The 24,606-nt window shown below is 33.4% G+C and overlaps 2 protein-coding genes across 2 annotated transcripts; one reads left to right on the forward strand and one right to left on the reverse strand.

Moving 5' to 3' along the window:
- Positions 1-19,793: 19,793 nt before the first annotated feature.
- LOC108487502 (probable LRR receptor-like serine/threonine-protein kinase At4g31250) lies at positions 19,794-22,776 on the forward strand. The gene is made up of 3 exons (XM_017791858.2): positions 19,794-20,651; positions 21,213-21,782; positions 21,862-22,776. Exons 1-3 carry the CDS (start codon positions 19,979-19,981, stop codon positions 22,536-22,538), a joined length of 1,920 nt encoding a protein of 639 aa, XP_017647347.1. The 5' UTR covers positions 19,794-19,978; the 3' UTR covers positions 22,539-22,776.
- Positions 22,755-24,246, reverse strand: LOC108487503 (expansin-A8-like). Its single transcript, XM_053020140.1, has 3 exons — positions 23,913-24,246; positions 23,399-23,711; positions 22,755-23,308 (listed from the first exon to the last, which is right to left on the reverse strand). The coding sequence occupies exons 1-3, from the start codon at positions 24,055-24,057 to the stop codon at positions 23,005-23,007; spliced, it is 762 nt and encodes a 253-aa protein (XP_052876100.1). The 5' UTR covers positions 24,058-24,246; the 3' UTR covers positions 22,755-23,004.
- Between the last annotated feature and the right edge of the window lie 360 nt (positions 24,247-24,606).

The following is a 24,606-nucleotide window of genomic DNA, read 5'->3' on the forward strand; positions in this document are numbered from 1 at the left end:
GAATATCTAAAGGCTTATTCGCAGTGAATAGTAATTTTAACATCTAAATCCGAATATTATCTGAATCCGTAAAATTTAAATTGAATATCTACAGATATCTGATTACGCAATCTAAACTATCATCATTACTCCAAGTCGTCTCTAATGTTCGAATCTACATCCTCTTTTTAAGAGTGCAACACTATCTTAATAAAAAAATTACATTTTTTAACACTTTTGGCTTTTACCATATTTTTTATACTCAAATTAAAATTAATGATAAAATATGAAATAGATTTTTTTAAAATCTAACATTTACATTTGTCAAATAATTTATTCATATTCAATTATTAATTTACAATAATAGATGAAACAATTTTTATAATTTAAATTCAATATTTAATAAATCAAATAGCATGGAGATTGCAAAGTATGGGGATATGAATGGTAATGCATGTTGTATATAATTGTTAAAATCGCAAAGCATTTCCAAAAACCAGAGCCGTAGGGGGGGATTCATTCCAGAAACAAAGAATCCAAATTTAGTACATCTGTTTCCGGACATTCCCATAAGCTGCCCTTCTTCTTCCTTGTTATTTTAAACCCTACAATTGTACTTTAGCTACCTACAGCTGTTTCTTTTCTTTCTTTCTTTCTTTCTTTTTTTCAGACCATGTTAACGATGCTCTCTGTTTCGGCCTCTTAATTTATCGCTTTTTCCAACACCAACTAATAATATTTTAATAATTTAATTAATTAATGCTGTTAAATTAACTAAAATAAATTCAAAAATTGTATAATAAAACAAAAATATTTGAGAAATTAATTAATTGATAAACAAATCAGTATAAACTAATATTCACATATTATATTTGTAGAATAATCTAAACAAAAAAAAGAAGATAAATTGACGGTAATTGCAACACTAAGATAATTCAAAAATAAACTAGAGATGCATCAACTTGATCAAACTGAAATTTACAAAAAATTGTCAAAAGACAAAGAGACCCACTGCATCAATAATGCATAAAAAGACGAGTCTTTGATAGCTTATTCTCCTCATCATTGTCTTGAATTTATCACAATCACTATAATTTATCCTAATAACACTTTTCAAGAATGATTCTTAATTGATCTTGTAATACTTTTATATTGACAAATCTCATATATATATATATATATATATAGCCAAAACATGATTAAAAATTAAAAATAAAATAACAAAAAAAATACAAGAAAAACAAAACCAAAAAAAAAAAAGTAGACAATCATAAAAGTGCGGATAAAATAAAACCACCATAATGTACATAATGTAGATTGAAAATAAGAACAAAATAAAATTATGAACAAAACAATATTAAAGAAACCACAATTAACAATTAACTCAAAGGTGGACGCGACCATCAATAAATAAAGATTTAGTTTAAAAAAATTGGAGGGTTAAGTTATTTTTAGCCTTACTAGCTAGGGATTTGACTCAGGTTTGCATAGCATATAAAAATCTTGCCACTAATTATTAAATTAGATTTTATGATGGATAAGGTCACGATTATCATTTTGTGTAGGTGATTTTTTAGATCGATTTGAAAATCTAAAATTATCATTAATCATTTAATATTAAAATTTTAAAAAATATTTATATAATTTTGGCTTGATTCAAAAGTCATTAATTTTGCAGTCTGAAATCAGTTTACTTTGTCTAAACCCAATTCAAACGAAAGTAAACTTACCAAAATGAATAAATAATCTGACGCTTAAATAGTTATACACTAGATGCAAAAGGTTGTTACTAATATTGTATATATGGTAAAAGTATCGTAGCATTCATTTTACTTTATATTGAATTTAAAAAATAGATAAATTAATTTTGCATGTTAAATAAATAAATAAAATAATCATTTCATTATATTTATGTCTTAAATGTTTATTTTAATATTTTGTATATAAAATATAATAACAAATTTAATCCTTAATCTTTATATCTTTATTTAATCTAGTCTTTACTTTTTTATTTAAAGCAAGCTAGACCTCAACTTTCACTTGCATCTAGCCAAATTAAATAAATGTATAAAGGAATAAGGAGAAGATTTTATAAAACAAATTGAGGAAAAAAAGAGTAGGTGAGCAGGGCGTAACTAGGGGTTGGTAGGGGTCCCACCCTCAAAATAATTTTTTTATTTAGACCTTTTAAAATTTTTAAAATTTTAAATTAGTAAATGTAAAATTATACTTTGATAAAATTTTAAAATTTTAAAGATATAAACTATTAAAATGATAAATTTATATTTTATTATCGTAAAAATTACAATTTAATTAGAACTCCTAAAAAAAATTTTGAATTCCCCAGTCGATGTGCTTCAATTTGGTGCAAAAATATGGTCGAACGAAGGCCCAGAATGATCATAATGGGGAGGAAAAACATTAGAGTGTTCTAGGGTTTTTTTTTTAAATAAAGAAGGAAATGATTTAAAATTTGGATAAATTACAAGTTTTATTAATTATGTAATCTTTAAATTACATTTTAGTAACTAAACTTTAAAAATTATTATAAAATCACTAACATTATCAATTTGTTATGTTATGATTACTCAATCATTAATTCCTATTAAAGGTATAACCAAGGATTTACATAGAGTTAGCGGTTGCGTTTTCAATCGTGTCATGTTTATTGCGATCGCAGGCTTAACAAAGGCTATTGCGGCCATCGCGGCCATCGCGGTCATGAATTTATTTCATTTTTGTATAATTTATAGTAAATTTAATAATTATAATTATAATTATAAAATAATATTATTGTTATGAATATCTTATTAAGTGGATATCCATCATGATCAAGATAAAATTTTGATATATTTTAAATTCTAATAGTTATTAGAATTAGATCTCTACTTCTTTTATACTTCTTATGTCTATAAATAAAGACTCTAATGAAGCATTGTAATCATCCTATTGATCAATAAAATATATTCTCTATTTCTTCCCATATTTTCTTTGTTCTTTAGTCTCTCTATCTCTTTTATTTATAACACGTTATCAGCACGATCTTGCTCAAAGTGATAATTCATTTTATCGATGATCAAATTTATCCTCCATGATTTCCAATATATCTTTGACAACAATATACAAAGTTTTTACAGGAAGTTTCTTTTATTTAATATTTCATATTTGATTATTATTTTATTATTCTTTCATTATATGTTATCATTATTTTTATTAACTTATTTTATTTTTGTTCTTAAGGATAGTGAAATCTATATGAAATCGAGAAATAAGACTCACTCTCAAAGTTTACTTTTGATATTTGCTTGGAGATGATCTTTTCTCTTCATTACAAAAGATGTTTATAATCACTACTTCTCATTCATGGTAACATAAGTCAATCTAATCAACTTTTTGAAATTTGATTTGATTTCTATTAAAAGCTCAATTTATATAATTCATTATCCGTATCTCTATGAATTTATAAAACCACGCATTTAGTTATTGGATTTTTATGTGGAGATAAATTTTTTAATAGAATTGATTGGTTTAATTTTGATTTTGATTAAGATATATGATTATTACGAAATGCGAGTAAAAATATTTACTTGTCATGAACTTTGAGATATTCACCTTTGTCTGTGATAATTTCATATAATTGTAAAATTTGAAATGAAATTATGTCATAAGAGGTAGAAGATAGAAAATATTTATGTTTAAACCTTTATAGTTGTAAAGTTATTTTAATTTCACATTATAATATTTTGTATTTTGTTGTGTTATGATATATAAAAATATATATTATCTAACCACAATGATTTATTAGTAACATGAATTTATTATTTGTTATGTTTAATATATGTTTTATACATATTCATTTTATATGAATAAATAAAATTTTAGAAGATCATAATTTTTTATCATTCATGTTAAAAAGAATTGCAAAACGGTATATAATATAAAATAAATTACGCATTCATTAAGGTTATATAATAAAATGATTTGTAACGCCCCTCACCTGTTTTCAACAACAGAATAGGGTTACAGAGCATTACCGGACTTACAATACATTTAATCATACTTTTCACATACATTCAATCATTACAAACAATCATCATTCAATATCAATCAATTTGTCCTTTATACGAGCCTACGAGGCCCAAAACATGCTCTAGAAGTGGTTCGGGACTAAACCGATAGTTCAAGAAACTTTCACGAAACTTTGAAATTTTTTCTCAAAACAAGGGACACACACCCGTGTGGCCAAGCCGTGTGTCTCACACAGCCACCAGACTCACCTGTGTCACAGGCCGTGTAGACATTCGAAAGTGGAGCACATGGCCGTGTTCCAGCCCATGTCCGACCCCATGTAACTCTCTGACTTAGGTCACACGGCCAACACACATGCCCATGTGGCTAGCCTGTGTGCCCTAAAAATAGCCACACACGTCCGTGTGCTAGGCCGTTTGCTAGGCCGTACCAAACCTGTAGAGTATACTGACTCATGCCACACGGCCAACTCACACACCCGTGTGTGAGGCCGTGTGGAACATACTGACTTGATTTTAATTTCAACATCAAGTGACACACGGTCGTGTAACAAGACCGTGTGTCACACATGGCTGAGACACACTCCCATATCTCTGCCCGTGTGGACAAAAATAGGCTATTTACCAAGCCAATTTGCCACCCAATTTTACATATACCTACACAACCCAAATGGCACCAAACCCAACATCAATAGACTATAATTTACTTCCAAACCAAGCATGATTTATACCATTTCCAACATCAATCACAACAAAACATAAATACCATATATAGCCACCTAATTTCATACCAATCCTTGACTTTTAAATTCACTAAAATGACCACTATCAATTATGCATTATTTAGCCTAATTTCACAAGCATACCTATATCCGCAAATTATCAATTTACCATTCATAGTACCTATTATCATCAATCATCACATAACCATCGACCAACTCAATTCACAAGACATAACTATACTTTTATGTACATTATTCAAACATACCAAACAAACCAAAATAAGCCATCACACATGGCTATATATATACATGCCAAAACATAAACATTTACAATGCCAAATCATATGGCCAATATCATTACCAAAATATAACCAAAATGACTCAAAGTCCCTATACATGCCATATGACCCAAAACATAGTTTCAAAAGTACCAAAGTGTTAGTGGATAGTGTGATGTAGTTTCCAATAATCCCCGAGTCTGAGCTAGCTTTGAAATTACTATAAAACATGGAAAAGTAACAAAGTAAGCTATATAGCTTAGTAAGCTCGTATGTTAACAATAAGCAACTATCACCATTCATTAAACATTCAAATAATAGAAAACAGTATACAACAATTCTATAAAATCTCAAAGCTATCAAATGATCATTCACATAACTTACTAAAGAACTTATTAATTCCCTAGTTTCAAAACTCAATTCATTACCATACGTACCTGTACTATCTTGTACCAACCTCATACTCAACCATATCTTTCATTTACCCGTTGAACATTTGGAATAGAAGTAGGATATTCTAGGGTCTTACACGATAAGTATCTATACCATGGCCTGAAGCCAAATCAATGTAACTTATCCAAAATTCTAATATCATGGCCCGAAGCCAAATCAGCCGATATGCATGGCCCGAAGCCAAATCGATTTATCTCGCACCCGAAGTGTTAAATCATGGCCCAAAGCCAACTCAAGATATCCCTAATGACATGTCACTAGCATCCTAAACTATTCCTAAGGTTCAACCAGGATTCCAACTGTCGAATTTTCGTCAAATCATTTTCAACTTGTCCGTAATCACATAATCACAATTCATGCTATATCAAAGCACATAAAATACATTTGAAATGAAATTATAACATACGAACTTACCTCGGATGTTAAAACGACAAATCGAGTCGATTAGTCGATAACTTTATCTTTTCCCCGATCCAATTCTGTATTTCTCCTTTCTTGATCTAATATATTTAGAATTAACTTATTTAATCATTTATTCAATAAATTTAGTCCAAAACACACTTTAAAACACATTTACACTTCTGCCCCACACATTTCACATTTTTCACAATTTAGTCCTTATTTCATAAAAATCACAAATTAATAAAATTCCAAATATACCCATGCTAGCCGAATTACCATAATTCCCCTAGTAGCCCATAATTTTCATTTATTTCACATTTCACAAATTAGCCCCTAATTTGCATTTTTACTAAAAATCACTTAACAAAACTTATTTAACTAACAACAAATATCCATAATCTATCATTAAACATCAAAATACTCATATACTCATCAATGGCAACTCTCACAAATTTTAACAGTTTTGCAAAATAGTCCCTGTGCTAGCTAATACTATTTTTAATGATCACAAAAACATAGAAATTATCAAAAACTGAGTCAAAAATCATACCTTAATAACCAATTGAAGTTGCCAAAATTTCAAGCTTTAAAATGGTGTTTTTCAATCCCTAATTCGGTGGTGATGGCTTAATAAAGATGAAAACATAATGTTTTTATTATTTAACTTAAGTTATTTTATAAATACTATTTTAACCTTTAATATTAATCACTTAAAACACTTATTATAAGCCCATATTTGTCCACCCACCATTATAATGGTATAATTACAACATAAGGACCTTTACCTTAATAAACTATAGCTATTAGATACCTTTAGCTATTAGAACTCAAGTTTTATGCTTTACATGATTTAGTCCTTTTTATCAAATTAACTATTCAAATGATAAAATTTCTTCACGGAACTTTCACACATACATACTATCATGATGTAAACACTTAAAATAATTTTTTAACCTCGAATTTGTGATCCCGAAACTACTATTTCGATTTGACTAAAAACAGGCTGTTACATGATTATATACTCCTGAAGAGCTAATATTGCATCAAACTATAAAATAAAATAAAAATTTTTTTTAAGAGATAATATTTTACCTTATTGTGATGCAAAATTTTGTAAAATATAATATTTTTTTTAGATGAAGAAGATATATGTTGAATAAAACCTTCATGTGTTTTACATTAAAGCTGTAACGCCCCAATTTTCGGGAATTCTGTGAATGTTGACAAAATTTCATGCTTTGATTTTGTCATTTGTGAGTGAAATTATGAAATAGGACCTATGTGAAAATGTTTGAAAATGCTATAGGCTAAATTGAAGTGGCCAAATAAATAGGAGTGCAAAATAGGAGGATTTGCATGATAAACCTCCCATTTTACATGAAGTGGCCAACCATCATGTTGTTGTAGACAAAATGTACACTTGATATCCATAATTTATGGTACAAATTGATACAAATTGATAATAGGTTAGGTAAATGTTCCATGATAATGGGTTAGGTAAATGTTTCATGATAATAGGTTAGGTAAATGTTCCATGATAATGGGTTAGGTAAATGTTTCATGATAATGGGTTAGGTAAATGTTCCATGATGGGCATTTCATGTCTTTTGTATTAAAGAATTAAATGGATGAAATATGAAATTTTATTAAAAGAAAAAGGGGTGAAAAGAACAAAGTTTTGTCCATCTTTGTTCATCATAGCCGAAAGTTAGAGAAGAGAAAGGAGAGGAGAAAGCTCTTGAATGTTCGATCACTTGGGGAAGAAAATTGAAGATAAGTTCATGGTAGTTTGCTTCTATCTTGATGTTCATGAGTTCTTCTTAATTCTACCTTAACTCTTGAAGCATATTTTGGTTTTTGGGTGTGTTGTGAGCATTTAGTCATGAATTAAAATGAAGGAAATGGTTGTTGTTTCATGTTCTTTTGATGAAAAATGGAAGATAGGTGAAGTTGAGCCAAACAAATGAACATGCATGTGCCTTAGATGCTAAAGGGAAAAATCGGCTAACATGTTGTGCTTTAAAATGATGAAATGGAGATTATACTTAAGTAAAATCATAGATATGTGATGATTGATTGGTGATATACATGTTTAAATAACATGCATGCAAGTTAGGTGTGAAAGAGTGATTTGGTAATAAATCTGCTTGGGACAGCAGCAGTAATGTGACTTTGGAAAATCACCATAAATTGTGGGAGATGAATTAGAAGCTGAATAAATTATGTAATTAAAGCTTATTGAGTCTAGTTTCTAATGAAATAAACAAGAACATATTTTGAATTCTTTACAATGATAAATTTGATTCGTAATGAAGAGTGGTCAGATTAGTCAAACAGTGAAACATGGGAAACTTTAAGAAAAATCTGGTATTGATTGGCTAAACCAAAAATTCTGAAAATTTTATAGATAGAAGATATATGAGTCTATTTTCAGGGAAAATTAACGGAACTTGATTTGGAGTTTCGTAGCTCCAGTTATAAATAATTTAGTGACTGTTGCTCAGGAAGACAGCTTACAGTGAAATTATGATTATGTGGTAAACATTGACAAAAATTTGTTAATGAGTTGCTTATTGATTTCTTATAAGCTTACTATGATCGTAGATGTGGTTGGCGAATATTGTAAGGGGTTAATCGTAGTTTGTATTTGAATAGTTAGATTAACGTGTTAGTAATCCAATTGTAGGCGGTTCGTGTGTGGATCTCGTCAAGATATCGTCGCAAATAGGTCTCAGTAACTAACACCTCTTTCTTAGTCCGGATCGGCAAAAGTCGAAAAGCGAAATGCGAAAACCGATATTTTGTAGATTTGCGAGTGTGCGAATGCTCGTGAGATAAATCGATTAATGTTTTTGGTAAGCTGCAAAATTTGGACCGTAAAGTGCATGATTTACGTGCCCTCGATATTTTTGGGCTTAATGGGCCAAAATTGGAATGATGGGCCAACTGCCCAATTCGTAAGAACCCTCGGTACCTGATTCTCGTTAGTACGTGAAAAGTAGGAATATGCATGAAAACCCTAAAAGCAGCTAAATTACTATAATACCCTATGTATGGAAAATTCTTGTTATACCCCTAGGTGCAAAATTACCGAAATACCCCTAGGGTTAAATTGACCTAAATGCATGTTTGATTGTTGTTATTTCTTGCATGCCATGTTGTTATTATCGATACATGGGATTGGGATATTGACGGAGGAAGTCTTGAAAGTGGCTTGTCCACGTCTTGGAGGCTTTGCCTCAATTTACTGTTAACTGAGTAGCAATGCTGCAACTGTGGAGTATTGGGCTGGGTGGGTTGAGCTATCCCCACATGGAGTATATGGCTGGTACGGGTGGAGTGTAGTGGTTGGTGGGTTGAGTAGTCTCCTAAATGGGCTTGCATATGTTTACTAATGTTGCATGTATTTTGAAATGGGCCTATGGGCCATACTGTTATCTGAATAAGGGCTAAGGCCCGTTTATTGTAATCTGAAAAGGGCTCGCCCAGTACCACTATTACGAATAGGCTTAGGCCCAATAGGCTTGAGCTGACTTGGGCTTTGAAGGGTTTTCCTTACACACTGAGTTTCCCCAAACTCACCCTTTTATTTTATCCACGCAGAAATCCCCAACCATAGTGGGCTTGGAGTTGTGAGGAATTTGAGTGGCCACCCGCTCGAAAGTTTGATTTTCTTCGGTGAACTGGACATCCTTTTATTTACATTTGAAGTTTTTGGGCTTTTAAATGTAATAAGGCCGCTTAATTATTTTTTATGGTTTTAATATGTATTACTAAGATAGGTATTACTTATTTTAACTGTTAAAATTGGATAGCTTTAGGGCGCGTTTTCAAAAACAACAATTGATTTCAAAATAACACGACAACAAGCAAAGCTTCCGCAATGAAAGTATTTTCCAAAATTAATAACTTTTCCTAAAAATGACTTAATCAAATCGGTTTTCCTAGAAATATCCATGACATTAAGGTGTGGCAATGGCGGTATGCATGTCTAGGATTGGATCCGAAGGGAGCTTGGTACTTAAGCAGTCCGATGGACTCACCACCTCTTTTCCGGTTTTCTACCTGGTGCATAGCTTCCATTCACTTTAACCCTTAATGAATTAATCTTTTGAACATCAAGTACGATTTTCTGGACTTAGAAAGGAAATTTTTTTTTACGTTTTTGATGTGGCATGCCGGATCCGGCCATAACTTCTGGGCCGGGTTTGGGGTGCTACAAAAGCCATATATAGAAATAACATGAGATACTCATGTATTTGTATTATATATATTCCTCGTAGGAATACATTACACTATATGATTGAAATATCTAATGTGCTCTTGCAGTAGCAATATTGTGAAAATGACAGTTGTGACAACCCAAATCCAGCCTAGACGTTAGGGCCGTATCCGGAGATGTCACAAAGAATGGATTTTGATATCAATCTCCACACGTAAAAACCATTTCGGTTTTAAACCTCCTAATTTCCTTTTTCCATCATCAAAACGTTTATTCAATTACTTAATAAGTCTTAAATCGTGTTTAATAGCGGGAGCTTACGAAAATATTAAATTTCAAGAAACTAGTTCGTATTTTTATAAAAACCTTTTTTTTAGTAGAAATCATAGTTTTCAGATAACAGTTCCAAATTAAATATTAAAAGAAAAGTCCAAATCCAAAAGAGAACTAGCCACAAAGTCCGTAGAGAGTCCAATTGTTACAAAAATCTAGAAATAATCTTTAAAATAAAACCATAAACACAACCAGTTTATGAACTCGTGGTCACTGAAAGGCTCTGTCACACCGATCCGCCTAAGTCTATAGATTACCAGACAAAACAAACAACAGATGTAAGTTTACGAAAACTCAATGTGTAACACAACAGAATTAAGAATGCAAACATGCAGAGTTATATATACATCAAATCTGAATCTGAGTTCGATTTGATTGATTCGGATAATGACTTCAAATTCAGATATACAGAATCCTACCCCCATCCTCTGCACACCAACTCTGTCTATCCCATCACACCATGTGGGGTTAAAAATACTCACCCATCCGTACACACCACATTGTGCCATTAAGACACATAACAGAGTATATGCAGTCGAAATGTCAAAATATAGGTGATCGACGCCAGATGGAATACTTCCTCCTCATATACAAAACCTACCCCAATAACAGATATAGAAAATCAAATACAGATATAGTAGATTACACATGCTCAATATGCTTAATACAAATAACAGATATACATACGTCATTATATTCAGGCATACATTTAGTATCCTACATAGATTAGTCAATCAGAATATCATAGCATGCAAATCATGGTTTAATTAGCCATTACTGACCCTATAGTAGGCCCACAATCGATCGAATTGACTCGTGCGACCCTAGGAGAATTTTTAGAATTATGGGCCCACATGCCCGTGTGGCCCACACGCCCAGATTGGCCTTACCAGTGTAGCCCACATAGCCTGGCCCAAAATTCACATGCCTGTGTGGCCCACACGCCCAGATTGGCCTTACCCATGTAGCCCACATAGCCTGGCCTAAAATTCGCATGCCTGTGTGACATGCCTGTGTAGGCCCACACGCCCAACTTAGCCTAGCCCGTGTGGCTCACACAGCCATGCTCACGCCACCACACAGTCATATGTTGCGCACAGCCATGCCCTCATCGACCACACGGCTGTGTTTCGCACATGGCCACCTACACGGTCGACCACACTCTCATGTGGCATCAACAGTGCCCTTTTTTAGCTTTTTTCGAAACTCAATTTTCATATTTCGGGTACATTAATTTTTCATATTTCGGGTACACAACTAGTACGTTTTCTCAGCAAATGCAATCCCAAGACCACCAAAACCTATAATTGTCCAACAAATTGATCAAATTAGTCGTTTAAAAAGTACGACTAAACCGAACCACAACAAAATAAGTAACCCTTTAATTTACCAAAATCCTTACCTTCAAATGAATAACGATGATTTCACCCTACCAGAGTGTCGATTAGCAGCCTCCAGCCCCTTGATCTTCTCCAATATCGCACGAAAAGCACCGAAGTAACGAGGCGCAGAAATTCGATAATAGATAGAAAGAAAAAATAAAAATCAATGACAAGGAAAAGGAAGAAGAAAACAGCAGAGAGCAAAAGGAAGAAAAATTCACGTCAGAACTTTGGGAATTTTTGGAGGAGAGATGAAATTTTGAAAAAAAAATAGATTAAAATCAGATAATATCATATTCCCCCAAATTCCTCCCCACTAACCCCTCAATCTTAACTACTACAGACTTTTAATTCCACCAAAACTCTTACCACAGAACCGAGTTAAAAAAAATAATACCAATGCTTGTGCCAAGATTCTAACTAAGACCTTAAGGCAAGCTAACTCCTTACCACTTGAACTAGCAAGCTCATTCTGATATGAATTGTCAAAAAAGTTAATATAAGCCCACCGAACAATAATAAGGCTTGGATCTAAAAATAACAAAATTTGGCAAAGATGAGACTTGAACCCAAGACCTCACACACACACCCAGAACACTTAACTACTAAAACAGATACACACTTATGCGAGATTTTACAGAAGCAGAAATAAATTTATTTTGGGCGTTACACAAGTATTTTGAACAATCTCGTACCTTCTAGTGGCTAAGCAAAATAATAAGTTACTAATGAAAAATTATGAAATTCTTCCCACTAGTTTTGCTTCATTCCTTGAAGTGAATGTAGCAGTATATAACAATTATGAAAAATGAAAATATAAAGATTATGATTATTGTTGTAATTGAGGATGTGGTTGGAGATGTACAAATAACCGTTATCAAGGTGATTATAATAGTGGTACTTCTAACCACTAGAAAAAGAATAATAATGAAAAACAAAAAAATTGTGGTCAAAATATTTGAAGATTTTGGCATATTCCCTGAAGTGAATATTGCAAATAATCATTTGCAAATTATATTTCTTTATTAAGTTAATAACATTATGGACTTCACATTGATGTAGACATTTCCAAAAGTAAATGTCATAATATTGCTTATATGTGATTACAAAATAAAAAGAATGACGATAAAATTATTAGTTGTTAAGTTTTATATTTACATTATTAGTACAATTGAAAACATGATTAAGTAAACCAAAAGTTTACTTATACAATTACATTTACTATTTGGCGTGACCAATTAAACCATCCTAGATTATATATAATGCGAAAATTAATTGAGAATTCATATAGACATTTTTTAAACAATCAAAAGATTATTTAATTTAAAGAATTCTCATGTGTTGCTTATTCTCAATGATAATTGATTATTACAAACTCACTAGTTAAAGTTGAGATTTAATGTTTTGGATTTCTGAAATGAATATGGGCCCATTCGTCCACCATGTGGATGATTTTGACATTATATGATTTTGGTAGATGCATCTACAAAATAATCACATCGTTATCAACTCACAAACTGTCGTTTGCGAGATTGCTTATTTAAATGATTAATTTCATATAATGCAATTAAAACAATTCATCTTGCTTATGTTGGTGAGTTTATGTCCTAAGCTTTCAATAATTATTGTATGTCAATCGGGATAAAAGTTGAACATCCTATAGGTCATATTCACACATAAAACGATATAGCTGAATCATTTATCAAATGCCTCCAACTAATAGTTCAACCATTACTTATGAGAACAAAACTTTCTATTTCAGCATGAGATTGTATTGGTTTACATGTTGTACGTATCAAGCCAATAAATTAAAAATATTCCCCATTACAATTGATTTTTGGTCAAGAGTTAAATATTTCTCATCTTACAATTTTTGGATGTGCGGTATATTTTACAACTGCTCCACCACAACGCACAAAGATGGGTCATCATAAGAGATTGAGAATGTATATTTATATGAGTCTCCTTATAATATTTTTGAGCTATTAATTCAAGATTTAGTTATGACATGAGTTGTCTGTTTTCCCAACATTAGGGGAAGAGAATAAAAAGCTGGATTAATAAAGTACTTGAAATGAATTATCAATGTCTAAGATCCTCGTAAAAAGTAATGTGAACTAGAAGTTCAACAGATAATTCATTTTACAAATCAACTGCCAGATTCATTAAATCTCACATACTAGCTGAAAATGATCCAATATGAATTGATGTCCTAATAGGGCAAACTGTTAATGTAAAAGAAAGTAATTCATGCCTGAAGTGTAGAAGACCGGTCGATTCTAAAGATAAAAATCCTCATAAAAGAAAAGGAGCAAACATTCAAGATGGTCATATAGTAGAGGCGGGGTTCCTGAAGAGACTCATGACATAACTAATTATAAAACTCAAGAAGAGATTCATTATCTAAAAGTGAAAATAAAAATGATGAAAATAAAGAGATTTCGATAAGTTACGTCAATACGAAAAAAAGATGAAACTGAAAAAAATGTAGTTGTTGACAACAATTTTACTTATAATATCGCTATTGAAATAATAAAAGAAAATGAGGATCCCAAGCCTAAATTTATTGAGGAATGTAAAAATAGAAAAGATTGGTCAAAATGGAAAGATGCAATTCAAGTAGAATTGAATTCACTTTCTAAACGTGAAATTTTTGGACCTGTAGTCCAAATACCTAAAGGTGTAAAGCTGGTAGGATATAAATAGGTATTTGTGCAAAAATGAAATGAAAAAAAATGAAGTCGTAAGATATAAAGCACGACTTGTAGCATAAGGATTTTTGTAAAGGCCCGATATTGATTATGAAGAGATATATTCTCCTGTGGTGGACGCAATCACATTTAGATATATTATTAGTCTGGTAGTACGTGAAAAACTTAACATGCATCTAATGGATACTATTATAGCTTATTTATATGGTACACTTGATAGTGAAATTTATATGAAAATCCCTGAAGGATTTAAAATCCCAAAAGGATGTAGAGTTTTTCGAGAAAATTGCTCGATAAGATTAAAGAAAAGTTTATATGGATTAAAACAATCTGGACGTATGTCTTTATAAAAAAGTTACAAAAATGATACAATTTGTCCATATGTCTTTATAAAAAAGTTTGGATCAGATTTTATGATAATTGTTATTTATGTTGATGATTTAAATATTATTGGAACTCCTAAAGAGCTTCAAAATACAATAAATTGTTTAAAGAAAGAATTAGATATGAAAGATCTTAGAAAAACAAAGTTTTGTCTTGGCCTACAAATCGAGCATTTAAAAGATAAAATTCATGTTCATCAATCAACTTATACAAAAAAGATATTAAAGAAATTTTACATGGATAAAGCACACCCATTGAGTACTTGGATGGCTGTACGATCATTAGATGTAAATAAAGATCAATTTCGTCCTTGCGAGAATGATGAAGAGTTTCTTAGTCTTGAAGTACCATATCTAAGTGCCATATGGGCATTGATGTATCTTCCAAACAATATAAGACTTGACATAGCTTTCGCTATAAACTTGTTAGCAAGATTTAATTCTTCTCCAACACATAGATATCTCAGAGGGGCTATTGATATGGGGTTATTTTATTCAAATGATTCAAAATCCCTATTAGTCGGCTATGTTGATGCTGGATACTTATCAGATCCATATAAAGGTTAATCTCAAACAGAATATTTATTTACATATGGAGGTACTGCCATATCATGGCGTTCAACAAACCAAACATTACATGCCATTTCTTCAAATCATGTAGAAATAATTGCAATGCATAAAGCAAGTTGAGAGTGTATTTGACTAAGGTTATTGACCCAACATATCCAGAAGATATGTAATTTTCCTTTATAGGAAAATATGCCAACTATCTTATATGAAGATAATGTAGCATGTATAGCTCAATTGAAGAGTGGTTACATCAAAGGTGATAGAACGAAACATATTTCACCAAAATTATTCTTCACCCATGATTTTGAGAAAATAAGTGATATAAATGATCAAAAAATTCATTCTAGTGATAATTTAGCAGATCATTTTAGTTGCCAACTTCAACATTTGAAAGACTACTACACAAGATTGGAACGTGACAACTCAAAGATGTAATGTAATGTTGCCACTAGGGTGAGTCTAAAACAAGTTGTACTCTTTTCCTTTGACTAAGGTTTTGTCCCATTGGGTTTTCCTAGTATGGTTTTTAATGAGACAGCTTGTAATAGAAGATTGTGTACTCTTTTTCCTTCATTAGGTTTTTATCCCATAGGGTTTTTCCTAATAAGGTTTTAACGAGGCACATTATCTATCAATGGACATCCAAGGGGGAGTGTTATAAATATCTTATTAAGTGGATGTCCATCATGATCAAGATAAAGTTTTGGTATACTTTAAATTCTTATAGTTACTAGAATTAGATCTCTACTTATTTTATACTTCTTATGCCTATAAATAGAGACTCTGATGAAGCATTGTAATCATCCTATTGATCAATAAAATACATTCTCTATTGCTTCCCATATTTTCTTTGTTCTTTAAACTCTCTATCTCTCTTTATTTTATAACAATTGCATGGTTTTAGAGTATTTTATGATGTTTTATAATATTTTACTTGATTTTATTATATTTTTATGATATTTAAAATAATTCAGGATATTTTAATTTATTTCTTTATAGGTTAAAATACTTTATTCATATTTATAGTAATAATTTAGAATTATTATCCTTATACTCATTATCAACATATAAATATAAATATAAATATAAAAGGAAAAGAAGAAAAGAAACGTGAAAAAAAGGAGTGGAGGTGATAGACGGTAAAAAAAAGGAGTGTTTTTAGGGATTAATTGTTATATTTAAAAAAAAAACCTACCCACTAACCCCTATTAACTATACACATCAGTTTTTTTCCCCAGAGTTTTAAATAAAAATAATTTTTCACTTTGCACACACGGGATTCAAACACAAGACCTCTGTGTAACCTAAAGCCTTACCATTAAACCAGCAGGCTCATTCTTAACATCAGTTGAGCGAAAATAACATATAAGTTGGGTCTTCAAAGTCAAAGGTTGAAACAAAAATTAAAGGAAAAGCATTTGAACATAGGACTTCTCATTCACAATCACAATTTTTAACTACTGAACCAGAACAAATTACTTTACATAATTTTCACAACCTTAATTCAAAATAGGCGTGACCACTTTTGATTTCACTAACCCAATTTCTTCTAACTCGGTTTTTGGGATGTGACAGGTCTACTAACAACCCACAACAATGAAACAACAGTTCTACCTCCATCTCGATTGTGGTGCATTCAAAAGTACCACTTTCCACGACCTCCCTTACAAACCTTGAAGGATTCTTTTTCCTCCTCTAAGCCCTATTAAAGGTGTTAGCCTCCCTACTATGAATTTCTCTTGCCATTAAAACAAATGAGTAGTTGCAAAATAAAATGAAAATGTTTGAGAAATCAAATCCTTACCCTAAAAACCCTCAAATCTGAGTAGAGAAGATGAAAAAGATAGGATGGCACCAAACAGGAGAACAAAAAAAAGAAATGAGGAAGAAACAGTGAGAGAAAACTTAGAAACTTTTAGAGGGATTCAAAGCTTTGAAAAAGAAAAGCTTAAGAAAACCTAAGAATGACAGATAAAGTAAATAACCTCCACCCACTGAAGGAGGAGATTATATATAGGCCCTTCTAAAAAATGGTGCATTTTGCAAACCAAACACTTTGACACTCTACAATCAATGCCACTCAGACACGTGTCTTGTTAAATGACACAACCCATCATTAGCCCTTATCTCTCCATGAACAATTGTACAACCTTTTAATTAATGTAGTCGTTCTAGAACCTTCAGTGCATCCCCTCCTTTTTCGAAGCTTCCTTAGCACGCATAATTGATAATTGTTGGTATTTCCATCCACCCACTACTTTATTTGCTATAATAACTATTCATTGGGGTTTTGCCTAAATGGTTTCAAGAAACGGCACTTTGTAACCTATGTACCTCTTGACTAGAGGGGCAATTCTCATATCCCTACCCCTAACTTGGACACATGGTAGCACGAATGGCTTAGTGAGCACCCACCCCTAGTGATGACCATACAACTCACTTCCACTTTTGGCCTCCAATAAGCCACCCACTTTTATCCTCCATATAAGGGACCAAAAAAGGACCATCAAGGCATAACAACCTCGTATGACCTCAGTAAGGAGAATGTTAGAGTAGGACCACAAGTACTAATCTTGATGACAACTGACATGTAGCAGACTTGCCACCTAGTCAACCATACGAGCAAATTACCATCCGTATTGTCAGTGAGATGGCACTCCATGACAAGGGGACCTCCCTTATATATACCCTAGCACACGAGATATTAGGGATCTCCTTCTTCCCTAAGCATTCCACCTAATAACTTACCATTCTCTAACCTTTTTCAACCTTCACCTTTCCCTTCTCCTTCTCTCTTCCTTTCTTAATTCTTTCCTCCCACTCTCCACTTGTCACAAGTGAATCGGCCTCTAAACAACCACCACTCTCTCCTCTTTACCTCCTCCTGATTGATTCCTTGTATCAACAATGTCATATAAGTTTCGATCATTATCTTGGTGATGGTGAATTACAAAGAGACCATCAATGATGGCTAGGGCTACGTGGAAGAAGATGAATATGAAGATGGTGGCGAAGATGGGAGAGAAAAATGAAATAAAAATTTTTAAAAAATGAAGAAAAAGAAAGAAGAAAAGGGGAACTATCAAAGTTAGCGACTATATTAGCTTGTCGTTATACTCGTAACAAGATCTGATTGTTGAATGAAGATAACAAATAAATAACATTAACGAGCATAAAAGAAATTTTGAAGTTCAATGACTAAACGTAAATTAAAGCATACATAAGTGATTGAGCTTATAGTTTACGCTTAAATTTTTAATTAAATTAATATGTTTGAAGCATATTTTAAAATAACAATTTATAAAATTAAATAAATTTTTAATAGTTAGAATTGTTGACTCATGTCATTGTTTATTCGTCCACGTCCTCCACATATTTTGAAAAACTAACTGCATAAATGCCAAAGTATCCGATGGTTTACAAGTTAGGGATCAAATTAGTCCAAAATAAATTATAGGTACGACCTTAACAATAATTATCAAATTCAAGAGTTATTTATTACATTAAGCCTTTTATTAAATATGAATATACAATTTTCAAAAAAAAAATTTACTTTTAATGATGTATGATTTTTACACCCATACATATTGTTAACCTACAAAATTATATAGCGTGTAAATTGATTTTGTATTTTTTAAATTCAATATTATTTTATTAAATTCATATTATATCATAATATATGATTTAATTTTTGATGATTAGAAATAATACATAAAAAGTAAAATTTTGTATAATCAATCCAAACATCAACTTTTAAAAGAGAAAATCATGAATTAAAAATAATTTATTTAGCTATATTATAATAATATAATACTAATCAAAAATATTTTTCCTTTAATACTAAATGTTTAATAAATAATATTATTTATAATCATTGAATTTAGAAAAAAATTATTGCTATATTATGGATAAGTGTTGAGTGCAGTGGTGAAATACATTATATTTTTAATAGAAGAATTCAAATTCAAACTTTAAAAATAACATTGTTAAGAGAGGCACCCATGAATCCTCAAAATAATTAGCCAAATATAAAGATATCTTTTATATAAAAAACGTTATTACAATTTTAATAAGAAGCAATTAAAAACTATATAAATTTTATTAACATCACCGCTACCGTGAATATCCTATAACTGTTTATGTACTTATAAGATAGCAATGGAGTAAGGACCAAGACCATCCTTACTAGAGATATTCCCGAACAATCCCTTTAAGAAACCAAGAACAAACGTTGTTCCCAAACTCAGGTTGACAGCCAGACGTCAACCAAGAAATTAGAACACTTCCATGAAGGGAATGACTGTGACGTTTCAGCCTCAATTAATATCGAATAATAATTAATCACACCCTTAAGCTGCCGGCCAGGCATCACAGCTCAGCTTTAACAGGGACTTTGTCAATCCCAATCACAATGTCCTTTTGTCGTTTTGCATCTTCATCTTCATCATATCATCTTCGTCCAAGCCCTCCCTCACCTCACCCAATCCAAAGCTGAAGCCCTTCACATTTCAAACAATGGTCCATAATAAACTAAAACCATGTTACTATTGGTTTCTATTGCTGTTCATATTAGCATGCTTTGTTGCACCATCATGGAGTGAAACCGAGGCCGAAATCTTGCTCAGGTTTAAGGACTCGTTAGCCAATTACGGCTCTCAACTAGACGATTGGAACGGCTCGGGTCCAGGTCCATGCGACAATCCAAACTGGACCGGTGTGCGCTGCTTCAAAGGCTCAGTCTTCGGTCTGAAGCTAGAAAACATGGGTCTGACAGGCGTAATCGACGTCGACGCACTAACGGGGTTGCAGCTTTTACGTACCGTAAGCTTTATGAACAACAGCTTTGGTGGTCCATTCCCAGATGTTAAGAAGCTCACTTCTTTACGAGCCTTGTATTTGGCATACAATCATTACTCGGGTGAGATACGTGACGATGGATTCACAGGCATGCTGGCCTTGCAGAGGGTTTTTCTGGCATGGAATAACTTCTCTGGTTCAATCCCGAAATCATTGGCTACATTGCCGAGTTTGTTTCAATTGAGCCTCGAGCAGAACCATTTTGAAGGACGGATACCGGATTTTCAACAGGATTTTAAACAGGATGGCAGTTTTGTTAATCTAGCTTATAACAAGCTCGAGGGTCCGATACCGTATAGTTTGAGGAAGATGAATGCAAGCCTCTTCGAAGGTATCAATTATATTATTATTAACATATATGATTTTCATGAGTTCAATTTTCAATATAAAAAAGTCTCTAGTTTTATTGATTCAAAGTTCTGGTTTTCACTCATATGCGAACATAATAAGCTTTCCATTTCAAGTACATTCGCAAATTTTGCTTACGCTATTGATAAAAGGAACAAGGTTCTAAACAAGAAAAAGAAGAAGATTCCCAAGTTTTATACGTCAACTTCGATGTAATACTTAACTGTTCTGGAGATACCACTGGCCATGGACCATATCTATATAATTTTAAAAGAAAATGTTTTATTATTTTATTTGAATTTGGGATCAAGACCAAGTCAAAACACTTCTAGTTCGTTGAACATACACACACAAAAATAACACTTCTAGTTCAAGACCCAGCCTTTTATGAGTTAGATACATATATTTATTTGAAATTTTAAGTCAGATATAAATTAAATCCTTGTTAACTCTCTGCTTATCCACTAATAACATGATTAATATTACAAAGATATACAGTTAAATATGTGTGTTATATTATGTAAGATTTTGGCATGGATGGCAGGGAACAACCTATGCGGGGAACCCCTGCCCAAATGCAGTTCCTCAAGAAAGAAACGGACCATCATAATAATCATCGTGGTAGCCGGCTCGTTGGTTGTCTTAGCACTCATCGCCGCAGTTTCCTATATCCTCAAAGATCCAGCCATGGCATCCCGGTTCAAAAAGGCAGAAAAGAAAAAACCAGCAGGGAACGTAATAATGGGGAAGAAAGAAGATCAATCATCGCAGCATTACAGAAAGTTAGGTGAGAAAGCGAAACTTTATTTCGTGAGAAATGACAGGGAGAAGTTCCAGTTGCAGGAGTTGCTAAGGGCATCGGCAGAGGTGCTGGGGAGTGGGAGCTTTGGGTCGTCGTACAAAGCTGTGATCTCGAGTGGGGAAGCCTTGGTGGTGAAGAGGTTTAAGCAAATGAATAATGTGGGGAAGGAAGAGTTCCGAGAGCACATGGTTAGACTTGGAAGGTTGTCACACCCTAACCTGCTTTCCCTTGTGGCTTTCTATTACAGAAAAGAAGAGAAGCTTTTGGTGTCTGATTTTGCTCCCAATGGAAGCCTGGCTAGTCATCTTCATGGTACGCTTTTCCCGCATTTCTTAGTACATTTTTCCCCCTTTTTTGTCTCAATTAACGTTAGGCTAGCATATTTGCACAGCAAGGCGTGCTCCAGGAGAGCCAGGGCTTGATTGGCCAACTAGATTGAAGATCATCAAAGGAGTAGCAAAGGGTTTGGCTTACCTTTACAATGAACTCTCCAACCTTACACTCCCCCACGGCCATCTCAAATCCTCCAACGTCCTTTTAAACCACACATTCGACCCCCTCCTATCTGACTACGCCTTGCTCCCCGTCATGAACAAAGAACACGCCCAACAATTCATGGTGGCATACAAGTCCCCTGAATTCTCCCAATACGACCGAACTACACGAAAGACCGACATCTGGAGCCTCGGAATACTCATCCTCGAAATGCTAACAGGTAAGTTCCCAGCCAACTATTTGAGACAAGGTAAAGGTGGCAATGCAGATTTGGCAACTTGGGTGAACTCGGTTGTGCGAGAAGAATGGACCGGAGAAGTGTTCGACAAAGACATGAAAGGGACCAAGAACGGGGAAGGCGAGATGCTGAAGCTGTTGAAGATCGGGATGTGTTGCTGCGAATGGGATATAGAGAAGAGATGGGAATTGAGAGAGGCTTTGGAGAGGATTGAAGAGTTGAAAGAGAGGGATAGTGATAATGTTGAAGACTATTCTTCGTATGGCAGTGAAGGGGATGTGTACTCATCTAGAGCAGTCACCGATGATGAGTTTTCGTTCTCGGTTCAGGCTTGAAAACGTGAAACCAAATCGTTAGGAATGTTTGGAGTGGATCATAACACTTGTTTTAACTGTGATTTGGTGCTTAACATTTCCAAGAATTTGCAGACATAGCATGTGAGTGATAATGTTTATTATATGTGTTATGGGGAAAATTCATATGATGCATTTATTATACATTTAGGATGTCATATTCTTTTAACCTGTTAAGTTGAGAATAAAGTGAAGGAATATTTAATTCGATTGACATTCATTCATGGCTATGTTAAAACAAAACCCAAAGCGATGGAACACCCATCCATCTCTGCTTACTAAAAACTGCATCATATAAGGCCTAGCGGGTGCCAATAAAACACCTCAGCAATATACAGCCACAATGGGACTGAGCCTCTCCTACTCTTCTCCCTCTTATACCTTCCCCTGTCTCAAACACTGGCTATTACATACACATCTTCCAATTCGGGACCCTTTGCCTTAAACTCTAGAACTGGCCACCTTCGAATGTTTGTCCGAACTGCCAGTTTGCTGGAGCCACATTGTAGCTTGTCACAGTCCGGCCGTCACTTGTGGTGACTTGGAACGACAAACTTTGGCCGTTGAGGTAGGAGTTGCTCTGCCAGTTTTGGCCCCAATTTCTGGACATTGATTGCCATCCTGTTTTAGAGCCTTTAATTGAGACTGCATGGACATCTCCAGCACCACCAACATTTGAGATGAGGACCAAGTTGAAGTAAGAGTGACCATTGATAGTAAACCTGATTCCTCCTTTCTTCATGCAGGGGACTCTGTTTAGACCAAAATATATTTTGTTACTAAGATGAGCTTAAATCATTAATGTAGTACATATAATTACTCGAGGGTGTTGTAAATATTACCTTCTGAATGAAATGGGAACGATTCCAGCACGGTATTGAGCAATCTGCAAGAAAGCAGGCTCAGCCAAGTCGAAATGCTGGAGAGGGGGATTGCACCAACCTCCATTGTCGTTGGACAATGCTAAGTTAGGGGGGCAGAAGTTGGTTGCAGTGACGGTAACGGACCCGGGCAGGCACCATTTGGGGTCATTGTCACACCTCATTTCATAACAAGAACCGCAGCTCAAACCATTGTTGAACAAGGCAGTGCTAAGTGCTGCAGTGTTAGTCCCATAGCCTTGGCTATACAGGTTACCATATCCACAAGCACCTCCTGAAATAGCACCAACGGATATAAGAAACTAAGTTTAAAAGTAAAAAAGACCATTTAAAGCTACTAATTAAGGTACTCAAAAGTGCTTGAAACAATTTTGAACTTTTTCATTACCCCACACTTTATAAGTTTGTTCCCCCCCCCCCCCTCCCTTTTTCTTCTTCCATAAATTCCTTTTGTTAAAAATGTCCTCAAACTTACCCATTGTGCCAGATGCATCACCCCCACCATAGAATGTGGCATGGCCACCTTGCCATCCTCCCCCATAGTCACCAAAGGTGCCTTGCAGGAAAAAACTGAAGACAAACAGCAGAAGAGAAGTTGCAGTTAATGGTGCTATCGCCATAGTATTAGTTGAAGTGAGTTGTGAGGAAGAGAGGAAGAAAAGAAACAAAGAGAAAAAAGGGGTAATTAAAAGGTTGGCTGCCTTGATGGTTGTGACATAGGGATTGGGGGAGAAAGGGTTTATATAGGGAAAAACACAACAAAGGAACAGAGATTTGTCATAATTTCAGGTCAGATGATCTGCAAAGGATCAAAATATGCACATGCAAATGTTCCAGTCGAGTTCCATAAGGATAGACTACCGACCGCTAGGCCTATGGTCCCACTTGCACATGCATTTATTAATACTTCAGTTCACTTCCCCCTTGACCTTTATTCCTTGTCTTTGTTTATCTTTGCTAAGATCATCTCCTTTTTGTTTTCTTCTATAGCTTGCATACACCCACGTCTAGTTTTATGGATTTTTGTCCTTAAATTGCCTGAAATCCCGCCAATCCTTTCAAGAAATCTTTTTATTCCCTTTGATTGGGGACTTTGGTCTTTTTCTTTTTCTTTTTTTTTTCTTCTTTTCCTTCTTTTTTTCTGGTCTAAAGATTTTGTTTAAGACTTG

Source organism: Gossypium arboreum, chromosome 10 (genome assembly GCF_025698485.1).
Source record: "Gossypium arboreum isolate Shixiya-1 chromosome 10, ASM2569848v2, whole genome shotgun sequence".
Classification (NCBI taxonomy): Eukaryota; Viridiplantae; Streptophyta; class Magnoliopsida; order Malvales; family Malvaceae; genus Gossypium; species Gossypium arboreum.